A 12,161-nucleotide genomic window follows, 5' to 3' on the forward strand; every position below is an offset into this window, starting at 1 on the left:
GTGGTACGTGGTGCTTGATCTTAAGGATGCTTATTTTCATTTATCAATTTCTCAGGAACATCGGAGGTTCCTTCGCTTTGAAGCGGGGGGCATCCTTTATCAGTACCGGGTTCTCCCTTTCGGGTTAGCTACAGCCCCTAGGGTCTTTACTAAGTGTTTAGCTGTAGTAGTGGCTTACTTACGGACCCAAGGCTGCACTGTGTTCCCATATCTCGATGACTGGTTGTTAACAGCTCTCTCCCAGAGGAGTTGGTGAGACAAAGGGACCTGACAATGGAGTTGTTACAGAAGTTAGGTTTTTTGATTAATTTCCAAAAGTCAGTGTTAACTCCCTCATCTTCAGTTCAATTCGTGGGGATGTTATTGGATGCCACATCAGGTAAAGCCTTTTTGCCTGCTGACCGCAAGTCTCACATTAAACAATTGGCAGGGGCGGCCCAAGCTATGCGCTTCCGCTCAGCTAGATTCATTCAAGTTTTGTTGGGTCAGATGTCCTCCACTACAGCAGTGGTCCAGTTTGCTCGCCTCAATATGCGACCTTTACAGAATTGGTTCGTTAGGGCGTACAATCCTATCACTGAGCACCACTCTAAGAAATTATCTATACCTAGGTCAGTTTTGAGGTCGCTTTCTTGGTGGAGATCTGACTCTAACCTGTCTCTGGGAGTACCATTTGGTATGTTTTCCCATTCGGTGGTGGTTACTACTGATGCCTCTAATATGAGTTGGGGAGCACATTGCCACACAAGGTTTATGGTCTATGTCTGAATGTTCATTTCACATAAATTTGTTGGAGCTACGAGCAATTCGTTATGCTCTCATTTCATTTACAGATGTGTTACGCAGCAGAAGCGTTCTGATACAAACAGACAATACAACTGCAATGCACTACTTAAACAAGCAGGGAGGGACCGTTTCAGTATCTCTCTGTCAGGAATCAACCAGAATTTGGAAATGGGCGATCAGCAACAAGGTGTCCCTACACGCCATTCACATATCCGGGGTGAAGAACACTCTAGCTGACTCATTAAGCAGGGAGTTTCTACCGAGACACGAATGGTCAATCAAATAGGAGTATCTCCTACCGGTGTTTCAGACTTGGGGTTTTCCTGTGCTGGACTTATTCGCTACGTCAACCAATGCCAAGGCCCCCTCTTTTTGCTCCAGGGCAGGTCACGACCCAAATTCGATAGGGGATGCGTTCCTAGTCCCGTGGGGCGAGGGCCTCCACTATGCCTTCCCGCCACTCCCATTAATGACACGGGTTCTAGACAAGATCCTCCTGTCCCAAACTCACTGCATTTTAATTGCCCCATGTTGGCCAAGACAAGTGTGGTTTTCCCTCCTTTTAGGGATGGCAGGCAACAGGGTGATCCGTTTTCCTGTAGCTCCGGACCTGTTGAGTGTAGACAATGTGTTCCATCAGGACCCGTGCAAATTGCGTCTTGCGGCATGGTTACTGAATCCTCAGGGTTAGATTTTTCTGATAAGGTCCTTACAGTTATGCTTAACAGTAGGAAGCAATCAACCAGGGCTTATTATTCTTCTAAATGGGATCATTTTTCTAGATGGTCGTTACATAGGCGTTTTGTGCCTCAATATTGCCCTTTACCCTGCTTGTTGGAATACCTTTTATCATTACATGAAGGAGGTCTTAGTGTGTCCTCTGTTAAGGTGCACTTAGCTGCACTATCGGCGTTCCATGTTTGGGTGGATGGGGTTTCTGTTTTTCCCCACCATACTTCTAAAATGTTCATGAAGGGTTTGGCTAGGTTATATCCTACTGTTCATAAACCCATTTCACAGTGGTCTTTATTGCTGGTTTTATCCCAGTTAATGTTACCGCCTTTTGAGCCTTTGCATAGAGCCTCCTTAGCTCACCTGTCATATAAGGTGTGTTTGCTGGTAGCTGTGACATCAGCCAGAAGAGTGGGGGAGTTGGCTGCATTATGTTCTGTGCCCCCCTTTTTGCAGTTTTTTCCCAATAAAGTAGTTTTGAAGCCTAGTCTTAAGTTTTTGCCTAAAGTTGTATCCAGGTTTTATCTGTCACAAGCAGTTTCCTTGCCTGTTTTCTTTCCCAATCCCCAAACTGAAGCGGAAAGAGCACTTCACTCATTAGACTTGAAGAGAGAGCATTACTTTATTATTTACAAAGAACGGCTCATATAAGAAAATGTACTTCTCTGTTTATTTGTTTTGCTGGACCCAGGTTGGGTCTCGCCTTATCCTATCAGTCTATTTCTAGATGGATTGTTCATACCATCAGGTTTTGCTATGCACAAGCTGGTGTCAGTTGCCCGGATTCTTTGCGAGCTCATTCTACAAGGGCTCATTCCACTTCTGCTGCGCTGCATCGGGGAGTTCCGTTGCTGGACATCTGCAGAGCGGCAACTTGGTCCTCTCCGGATACCTTCATACATCACTATGCAGTGGATGCAGCATCTAGACAGGACACAGAAGTTGGGAGAGCAGTCTTACATTCGTTGTTTGACTAAGAGCTCTGTACCCATGTCCAGGGTGAGTAGCTATTTAATCTCCCAATGTGGGACTGCACAGAAGACCGAAGATGAAAACAGAGTTGCACTTACTTGTAACTTCTGTTCGTCGAGTTGTCTTCTGTGCAGGCACACATCCCTCCCTCCTGCCCCGCTATGAGCTCTTTATGGTGTTGTATGTTTCTTTTTACAGTTTGATAGCGGCTGGCAGACTAAAGAACTGAGGGAAAGGGGGCGGCTCCCTCCAACGCCGCGTCGCTTGGGCGGGAAAGCTGACGCATGCATGGAGAGAGCGGCGCCCCCTATCCATAATATAGAAGCTATGAGAGATCGTTCCGGTGGCTGGCCTGCGCATGCGCAGTCCCAATGTGTGCCTGCACAGAAGACAACTCGACGAACAGAAGTTACAGGTAAGTGCAACTCTGTTTTGCCCTTACCTGGAGTTACACCACCTTTTTAGGTGGCATATCCCCATGGAACCTTATGGAGCAGTTCCCCAGAGCTCGCAGGTAAGGTCAAAGTGCCAGCTTTGGGGGGATCCTTCTTTGGAGGCGGCGCGGCTGCGTTCCCTCCAGCCACTGGCTCAGCCCTTCCCCTCAGGAATGGGCTGATATACAAGTTGATCCTCCTCTGATAGCAACATTTTTTTAAAAACCTTGGACATAGCCATTGGAGACGGAAATTTGGGGTTTCCTTTAGGATAGGGCGCCCCAGATTTTGCCCTAATACATCTTGTAAGTTCTTGGTGATACAGACAAAGTGACTCAGTGACTAAATAACTTCATCATTATGACAGCATCACTTGCATGAGTCATGCTATTTTGATATTAGAAGATATGCTAAACAGTACCAGGAAGTGATGAAGGCTTGGTAAAGTGCTTCTGATGTTCAAAGCTTGTTGTATTTATTTTTTATTTTTTTGTTTTTGTTTTGTTAATATCATACTCAGAGAAGTCTGCAAGTCAGCATACCATAGCGTAGGGATTGGGGGAGTTGTGTAATGATTTTGGGATGGTTATTAATGCTTAATAAAGTATAGCTTGACAAAGTCTTCTGTAGCTGCACACATTTCCTTTGGTTTTAATCAAATAACACAAAAATATGACTGACCACTCATGTGGTTTGTGAATTTTCCTTTGTAACAAATAATAAAACCCCATTGGCATGCAGCATATGGGTAAGGATCTGTAATTATATGTTTAATGTAAAATATATAGGACAACTGAAAAAATGAATCATTCCTCTCTTTCCAAAAAGCTTCTGGGTGTTTTTCTTATATAATAGGCAAATTATCAAAAAGTAAAAAATGCTCTGGGATTTTAAGCAATTCACAAATAACTAAGCTATCCTAATGGGATCAGTTGTTATCCTGTTCTGATTGTATTTTAGTTGACTGTGTGTTTGACTTTTTAAAAAATATTATGTAATGCTGAAAGCAAAAGCTTGAATAACAGTTATGATGGGAGCTTTTAAAAAGTATAAAAGGTTAAATTTTTGAGTGATAAGCAAATGTGTATAAGAGGCTGTCTGGGACCAAATTCTTGCTTATCCACCCACTCCTTTCCTCGGTGCTCACTAAATTTGCGACAACAACATTGACAGGAACTGCAGCTTGATAACAGAAAGTCAGACAATTACGAAGTATTTTATTCAGTGAACATGTGGTGAGGAACAATGGAAAATAATCTTGCAGAATATGTTTTAATTTTAGCCATTTGATCATTTGAAAAGCTTCATCAAGGCAGTCAACCCAGCTGGCTAAAAAAGAGACAAGACTGCAGGGAAAGACAGATGCTGTTTCTGAGCTGAGGTTTTCTAAATAAACAACACAATGCAAAATCCAAACAAAAAAAATTACTCTGACACAGTTCCAAACTTCACACAACGCCGACTTAACAAGAGCCTACTTACTCTGCCATTCTCTCTCCTCTCTCTTTCTAGTTTTGACATATAGGATGCAAGTGGATGTTAATTTTGTTTTGCATTTTAATAAATGGTACAATGGATAGTAGCGAATTAATTCATACAATTTAGCACCCTTTGTCAGTTCTAAGTGTCAGGAAACAATTTAAAGTAAGAACACTGTTGCGGAGCTTAGCCAGCAAAGCATAACAGTAGCCGACAGATGCTTATTTATGTTTCATTAGTAACCATCTCACTTCATCTCTTAACTTCCTCAAAACTCTTTATCAACTTAATTTCAAATCCTCATAGCTCATTCTCTTTTAGATTAATTCCTTTTATCGTTTTATTTGGAAATATGTGGCATCTCTAGGGCTCCTCAAAGCCTTGAGATCTTTAATTTTTTATGTACCTTCCAAAGTATGAAGGCTCTTTTTTGTATCTGATATGAAAGTCTTTACACAATGAATGTTTATGAGAAGGTGGTGGGAATGTTTGTCACTTAGCACATCTGTCAAACTACTGCACTCTGATCAAGTGCAGTGGCTTAAATCAGAAGCTAATTAGAGCTTCCCCCCTCTATTTTAAAGACATTTCTTCTGTCAAAGCTACAACTGATCTTTGGAAATCGTCTCAAACAGTTCTTTTTTCCTGATGGCAGAGTTTTCTACCAGCGGATCAGACTCTACTATCAGCTGAGTGGAGTCCTTGGATTCAACCCTCTGGTTGCCTCCTGTCAAAATTTACAAAACATTCCACCAGCACCTTAACAGGTTGCCATCTCTGGGCTGGAAAATTCCTGGAGATCTGAGCCTGGGAAGGGTGGGGTTTGGGGAGGGGAGGTACCTCAGTGGGGTATAATGCCATAGAGTCCAACCCCTAAGCAGCCATTTTTTTCCAGGAGAACTGATCTCTGTAGTCTAGAGATCATTTGTAATTCTGGAATTCTGTTATTTTTGCTTTTCATTTGTTCTTTCAAAATATGCCTTTAATTTATTAGCACTAAAGAAGGATCAGTACATGGATTTATTATTTCCATTGGGAGAGATTCAACTTTGCTATTTCTTGACCTAAATCCTATCCTTTATTTCTGACTTTTGATTTTTGGTTCAACTAATCTCTAGAAAACTTTTGTTAGGCATTTGCTAGGGATTGCTGAAACTATTGGTCATACTTGTTCCATTAGCTGATGTGCTGTGCTGTTTACTGAAGTGTGTAATAAACTGAAAAAAGCTGGCCTGTAAGCAGGGCATAGTGCAGTTTGGAAGCTTTGGTTGATCACTTCTGCCTCATGAGAAAAGTGATAAACCCTTTCAGCCAGTATGTGCTCATACAATTTAAATATACTTCAGGAAAATCTCTGTGTTTCCAATGCATCTAGTCAGCTAGCAACCAGCTGAACATGAGAATGAGGGCAAAGAAAAAAAATAAATTACATCAAAACTACATACTTGTGTAAGATGAGTCTTATGCTATTGAGGTGCATTTCCCCCCCCCCCGATGGCTTGTTTGTAATTATTGGGGTGGTAATGTTTGTAAATGCTGCTAACAATGATTGCTATAATACATTCAAGAAATAAAGAGAGGATAGAAAACTCATGTGCTACTCTTTGCAATTTGTGTTTTTTTCTAGTAACCTTTAAAGTTTTAATTATTATAGTAAACATTAAACATCCATCTTTGTGGAATTTCCAGATCTTCTGTGCATATATATTACTAGTTAAAAAAATAGAATGATTTATTTATTCTCTTGTTGAAAGAGAAGCTTAACATGATATACCAGGGAAACAGTGTGTTTCCTAGTGTTTTTTTCTCTTATCTCTTTGACAATTTACTTGTACATGTGCAGTAGTGCTCAGGGAGTAGGATTGCCAGGTCCCTCTTCACCACCGGTGAGAGGTTTTGGGGGTGGAGCCTGAGGAGGGTGGGGTTTGGGGAGGGACTTCAATGCAGTAGAGTCCAATTGCCAAAGTGGCCATTTTCTCCAGGTGAACTGATTTATATCGGCTGGAGATCAGTTGTAATAGCAGGAAATCTCCAGCTACTACCTGGAGGTTGACAACCCCATCAGGAAGCGATCTTGCTATGACGCACCCCCCTTTCAACCACTTCAATATCCCACTCACTCAGCCCGGCCATATATGCTGAGGGGAAAAGCGTTGGCCTGAGTATATTTGCGAGGAGATTATTTTCCTTCTCCTCCAGTCCCACTGCCGTATTTTCCTCAGTGAGAAATAGGAGACAAGAGGCTTTTTAACTTGAACAGACAAAACAGGGAAGTTTATTGAAGAGAACTCACAGAGATTGGTTTACAAGAAAAGGGCAGAAATTTGGAGGGAAAACTCAAAGTCAGGTTTATATACGCAAGATTACTTTAGAGAAATAGCTTACCGTATATACTCGCGTATAAGCCGAGTTTTTCAGCCCAAAAAAGGGCTGAAAAAGCCGAACTCGGCTTATACGCGGGTCAATACGGTAGAGGGGGGAGGAGGGATGGGGGAACTTACCATCGTCACCGCCGCCATTGCCACCGGGCCCACGCCGCTTCCTCTGGCCAGCAGCTGCCTGCAGGGGCCTCCTGCAGGGCCGGGAAGGCCGCGCCGCCGCCGGGCCCGCGCCGCTTCCTGCGGCCTGCAGGGGCCTCCTGCAGGGCCGGGAAGGCCGCGCCGCCGCCTAGCCCTCGCGGCTTCCTCCGGCTGGCAGCGGCCTGCAGGGGCCTGCCGATTCATTGCCTCTCCTGGTGAGTAGGGGGTTCAGGGGCTCTTCCCCCTCCCCCCCTTGGATGGCACTGGGGTCTGGGTGGGTCGGGAGGGCCCGGGAGGCCGGCGGGAGGGCAACCTGGGGCAGGGGAGAGATCATTCCTGCGCTCTAAAATGGCGGCCGCCATTTTAGAGTGCAGCATTACCAGTAAAGGGGATTTCTTATTGACCCTCGGCTTATACGCGGGTCAATAAGAAATTCCCTTTTCTGGCCTCAAATTTGGGGGGGTCGGCTTATACTCGGGTCGGCTTATACCCAAGTATATACGGCAGATGTTTTCTTCACTCAAGTTCCTTCAGTTCTCAGTTTCAAGCTTAGTTCTATCCCTCTGAACTATTATTCAGACTTTCAGACTCTGTCATTCAGCTTCAGACTCTCATCTCTGTCCCCAGCCTAGCTCTCTCTCTGATTACCCCACCTCAGTGGCTGTAATCCTCCACACCTTCCTGCTACTGGAATAGCTCTACCTCAGAGACTAATTCCCCTTGTGACTTGAGAATGGGCCCTCTCTAACCCAGTTCTCACTCCTGTCACTCCCACAGGTTGTGTGTGTCAATAGCTTTGGCTTTCACAGAACCCCTCAGGTTCACAGAGTATAGTCTGGCTTCCGCTTAGTCTTGCTACTAAGCTTCCAATCTAACACAGCCCTCTCTGGCTGGTCCCAAGCTTTGACTCTCTTCACAGCCTCCTATCCAGGCTGGGTCCCAAGCTTCGAATGCTTTCTGTCTGTCAGAGCTCAGAGTGTCAGCTCTCTGGCTCTGCCCACTCTTGGTCTGTCAGCTCTTGCTGCAGATTAACCCCTTATATATCGGCTGGAGATCAGTTGTAATAGCAGGAAATCTCCAGCTACTACCTGGAGGTTGGCAATCCCATCAGGAAGCGATCTTGCAAAACAGGTCTAATCACTGCCTCCTTGAGCATGAGTAGCACAACTCCTGCTCTCGAAGCATATACCACTCCCCTCATCCACTCAGCCATTTATTACCCTGGAAGGGCAAGGTTTGAGAACACAGCTAGTAGGTCTCACCTGTCCAGGGTTCTTTTCCACATCCTCAGTTGCCAGAAGCTGAAAAGTATCCATATAAAGAAGACAACCAGATGCCAAAGGTACATCATTAGAACATACATCCATTCCAGCGTCTAACCCGGAGATCCTCCTGGAGCTCTTCACAGTCATCCTTGGTTTTAACCATCCTGAATAATTTTGTGTCATACACAAACTTGGCAACTACACTACTCATCTCTACTTCCAGATCATTTATGAACAAATTAAATCTTACTGGTCCCAATACTGATCCTTGTGGGACTCCTCTGCTTACTTGCCTCCATTGTGAGAACTGTCCATTTATTCCTTCTCTTTGCTTCCTGTCATTTAACCAATTTTTAATCCATAAGAGAACCCATCCTCTTATCCCATGACTACTAAGTTTACTCAGGAGTCTTTGTTGAGATACCTTGTCAAACAACTTTTGAAAGTCCAAGTATATAATGTCTGCCCGGTCACTGATATCTACGTGCTTGTTCACTTTTTCAAAGAACTCCAAAGATTTGGTGAGGCATGACTTCCCTTTGTAGAAGTTGTGCTGATTTTTCCTCAGCAGGATTTGTTCCTCTGTGTGCCTAATAATTCTCTCTTTGATTACCGTTTCTACTCATTTGCTTGGGACAGACATTAGGTTAACAGGCCAGTAATTTCCTGGTTCCTTTCTGGTTCCCTTTTTAAAATCCGATGTAACAATTGCTCTTCTCCAGTGTTTGGTACAGTGGAAGAATTTAGTGATAGGTTACATATATGGGTTAGTCGATCAACAGTCCCACATTTTAGTTTCCTAAACTCTGATCTGGGGAACCGGTTTTCCCCACTCCTCCACATGAGTGGCGGAGGCTAATCTGGTGGACTGCATTTGTTTCCCCACTCCTACACATGAAGCCAGCTCCCAGCTTGGGCTAGTCACAGCTCTTAGAGCTCTCTCAGCCCCACCTACCTCACAGGATGTCTGTTGTGGGGAGGCGAAGGGAAGGTGATCCTTCCTTAAGTGGCAGAGGTTTGATTCTTCCTTAAGTGGCAGGGAAAGTTGGCATATAAAAACCAACTCTTCTTCTAAGGGTGAGTGTCATCAAGACCAGGAGATTTATCAGTTTTTTATTTTCCCCATTAAGTCTAGAATTTCATCTCTCGTCGCCTCAATTTGACTCAGTTCTTTGGACTCTCTTCCTGAAAATAGTAGCTGTAGCATGGGTACATCACTTTTATTAATACCCTCCTCATGCCAGTTCTAACTGCTGTCTGCATGTCACATCAAGATTTCTGGCCACTTCCAAGACAAAGGGCAGAGAGCTAGTAGGGAGAACCACACCCAAACACATCACACTAACTAGAGTACAATACCATGTACGTGGGATAAGCCTTATCTGGTAGCTGGTCATCAGGACTCCCAGGGATTAATTGGTGCCTTTAGCCTAGCATAGCTTAGGCTCATTAGAATTTAGGAGCTAAACAGGGTTGGCCATGGTCAGTACTTGGTTGGATGACCACCAAGGAAGACTGGGATTGCTATGCAGAGGAAGGCAATGGCAAACCACCTCTGCTTGTCTTTTGGCTGGAACACCCTGTGGGTGGAATCACCACGAGTCGGTTGCGATTTAATAGCACGTTCTTCTTGACCTCAAAAGGAGAAGTGTGATGTATTATACATTATCTACTTTAATTTCCGACAGGTTTTGACAAAGACTGAGGAGTATCTCATAATACTGTAGGTTAACATAGATCAGAAACCAGTTAAACAACAGGAAACAGAGAATAGGAGTTAAATGGACAGTTCTCACAATAGAAGGAAGGAAGCAGAGGGGTCCCACAAGGATTAGTACTGGATGAGCAGCGATGTGACCAATATTACTGTAAATATTCTCATTCTTCATGATGATGAGAACCAAATCGGATTGTTAAAGAACTCTGAAAGGAACTCTCCACCCAGTGGGTGACAGTGTGGCAAATGAGGTTTTATGTAAGTGTAAAGTGATGCATACTGGGATGAAAACAAAATCCTAATTTTAAATCTGCGCTCATGGGGTCTGAACTGGAAGAGATCAAGGAAGAGATCTTGGGTTGGGTAGCTTAATGAAGATGTCAGCTCATCATATGGCAGTGGTGAAAAGGGCTGTGTTTCATGATGTAAGAACTGGAGTTAGTATAATTTGAAGGGGCTTTTTATTAAAGCATTAAATAATTTCAGTGGGCCTGCTGTGCCATTAAACATCTGGTCCAAAATGGCTAATTGGACATAGTACTTGAAATGAAGGCAGAGGTTGGGGATTTTGTGTTGTTGTTTTAAAGTGAAGTTCTTCAGTGCATTCTTTTGTGTGTTTGGCACAAGATCATTCTGATTGACAGACTGCTTGGTTATTTATGTTTATCTTATACATTTGCATTACATTACTTATTGGATTTTGTTATGAATTTTCCTTAATTTGTATTCTGAGAGAGAACTCTGTAGCATATTATCTCTCAGTATATGCATTTCTTGGGTTTTTCCTCTCTGTTAAAGAAATAATGATATTGTGTCCTGCGTTCCCAATCATAAGATCCATTGTATATTTCTAGAACTTGGTTCTTGTAGGTTAAGAGAAACTATAGAAAAAGTATAGGGCAGCAGCTAGCTATCCTATTATTATTTAAATTATTCCTTTTATTATTAGTTGTGAATATTTATTAGCTGCTACAATACATTTTTCATTATTCAACAAGCAGTATCTATGCATTTTTATGGGAAATGCTGCAGAAAGAAGAATGTTGCAAAGTCCACTGTGTTTCATACAGAGTGTATTCCTCTAGGTTTTACACAGAAGAGGCCTGTTTTGAGGATCTGATTATCTTCAGTAAGCTGTTATTCCTATTGATGATTAATGACTTAGGAATACTGAATTTCAGAAGATCAGGATCTAAAGGAGCGTGAATTTCTCTCAAATGGGAAAGAAATTAATAAAGCAAATACTGAGAAACTGAGTCAACACATAGATGGAGAGATGGAGAAGGGCTGTGGTGTACTCAGAGTATTTGATTAGTCACCTTGGCTTGCAAGCTCATGTGTCTTTTGGGGGGCTATATTCATTTTTACATGCATATCCAGCACTTAGTCAGCAATAACAGGATTTGCCCAACTGTTACAACTTGAAGCTGTTTATCAGTATTACTTCTGCATGTTCTTTTTCTTTTGTGTATTTAGTTAGGCTTATATGGAACTAGTGCATGATAGGTAGGGTGGTGTTAACAGTTTCTTTGGGAAATCTGGAATCCCAAGTAAAATCTTTGTAATTACTAATCCTCCTTGAGTCTCAGTGAGAAAGGCAGACTATAAATAAAGTAAATAATACTACAGATTTGCGTAAAGCCTTTTGTTACCAAAGAGGATGTAGATATGGAGTGATGTAGATATGAAAGGTTTAATATTTTGCACAACTCAGTTTATGATTATTGATCAGCCTGTCTTTTTTGGTTCCAGCTGAGCTACCAGGATCATCTGCGGTCAGGCTTTCTTCTTTGCGTGATCTTCCAGCTCAGCTGCAAGAATGGTACCAGCAGGGCTTCATCTTGGCTGCTGTCCATCCCTTTGTGCAGCCAACTAACGAGAATGAAAGGACTCTCCAGGAACAAATCTTCAGGGCTGTGCTGATTAAGAAAACAGAAAGGTAAAGCTTTTCAAGTGAACTGGGGATAAAAATAGTCAATGAGATTTCCTGCTGAGATTTGACCTAGTTCAGGACATTACAGCAGTGTCATGCTATAATATTTGCTGGGCAAGGCTTGGATATTTTTGTAGGCTTAGCATGTTTTGTGTATTTAGGATCCATCTGCAGTTTGGCAGCAGTGTCTGAGGATAACAGACTGTTTTGTATTTTGGAATGTATGGTCACCAGGAAACAAGCAATCTTGGGCAGAAGTTTGGGAGGATGTTCATACTGTGATCTTTAGTTCAATGAGCTGTTTTACTAAATGCAGCCAGGGAA

The 12,161-nt window shown here is 42.9% G+C and overlaps 1 protein-coding gene across 1 annotated transcript in view; it reads left to right on the forward strand.

The window, feature by feature from the left end:
* RFTN1 (raftlin, lipid raft linker 1) overlaps nucleotides 1–12,161 on the forward strand; it is a 124,729-nt gene that overhangs the window by 25,203 nt on the left and 87,365 nt on the right. Inside the window, exon 3 of the mRNA XM_056858007.1 lies at nucleotides 11,657–11,843. Within this exon, the coding sequence (XP_056713985.1) occupies nucleotides 11,657–11,843 (187 nt within the window). The remainder of the gene's footprint in view (nucleotides 1–11,656; nucleotides 11,844–12,161) is intronic.

This window comes from Euleptes europaea, chromosome 11 (assembly GCF_029931775.1).
Source record: "Euleptes europaea isolate rEulEur1 chromosome 11, rEulEur1.hap1, whole genome shotgun sequence".
NCBI lineage: Eukaryota > Metazoa > Chordata > Lepidosauria > Squamata > Sphaerodactylidae > Euleptes > Euleptes europaea.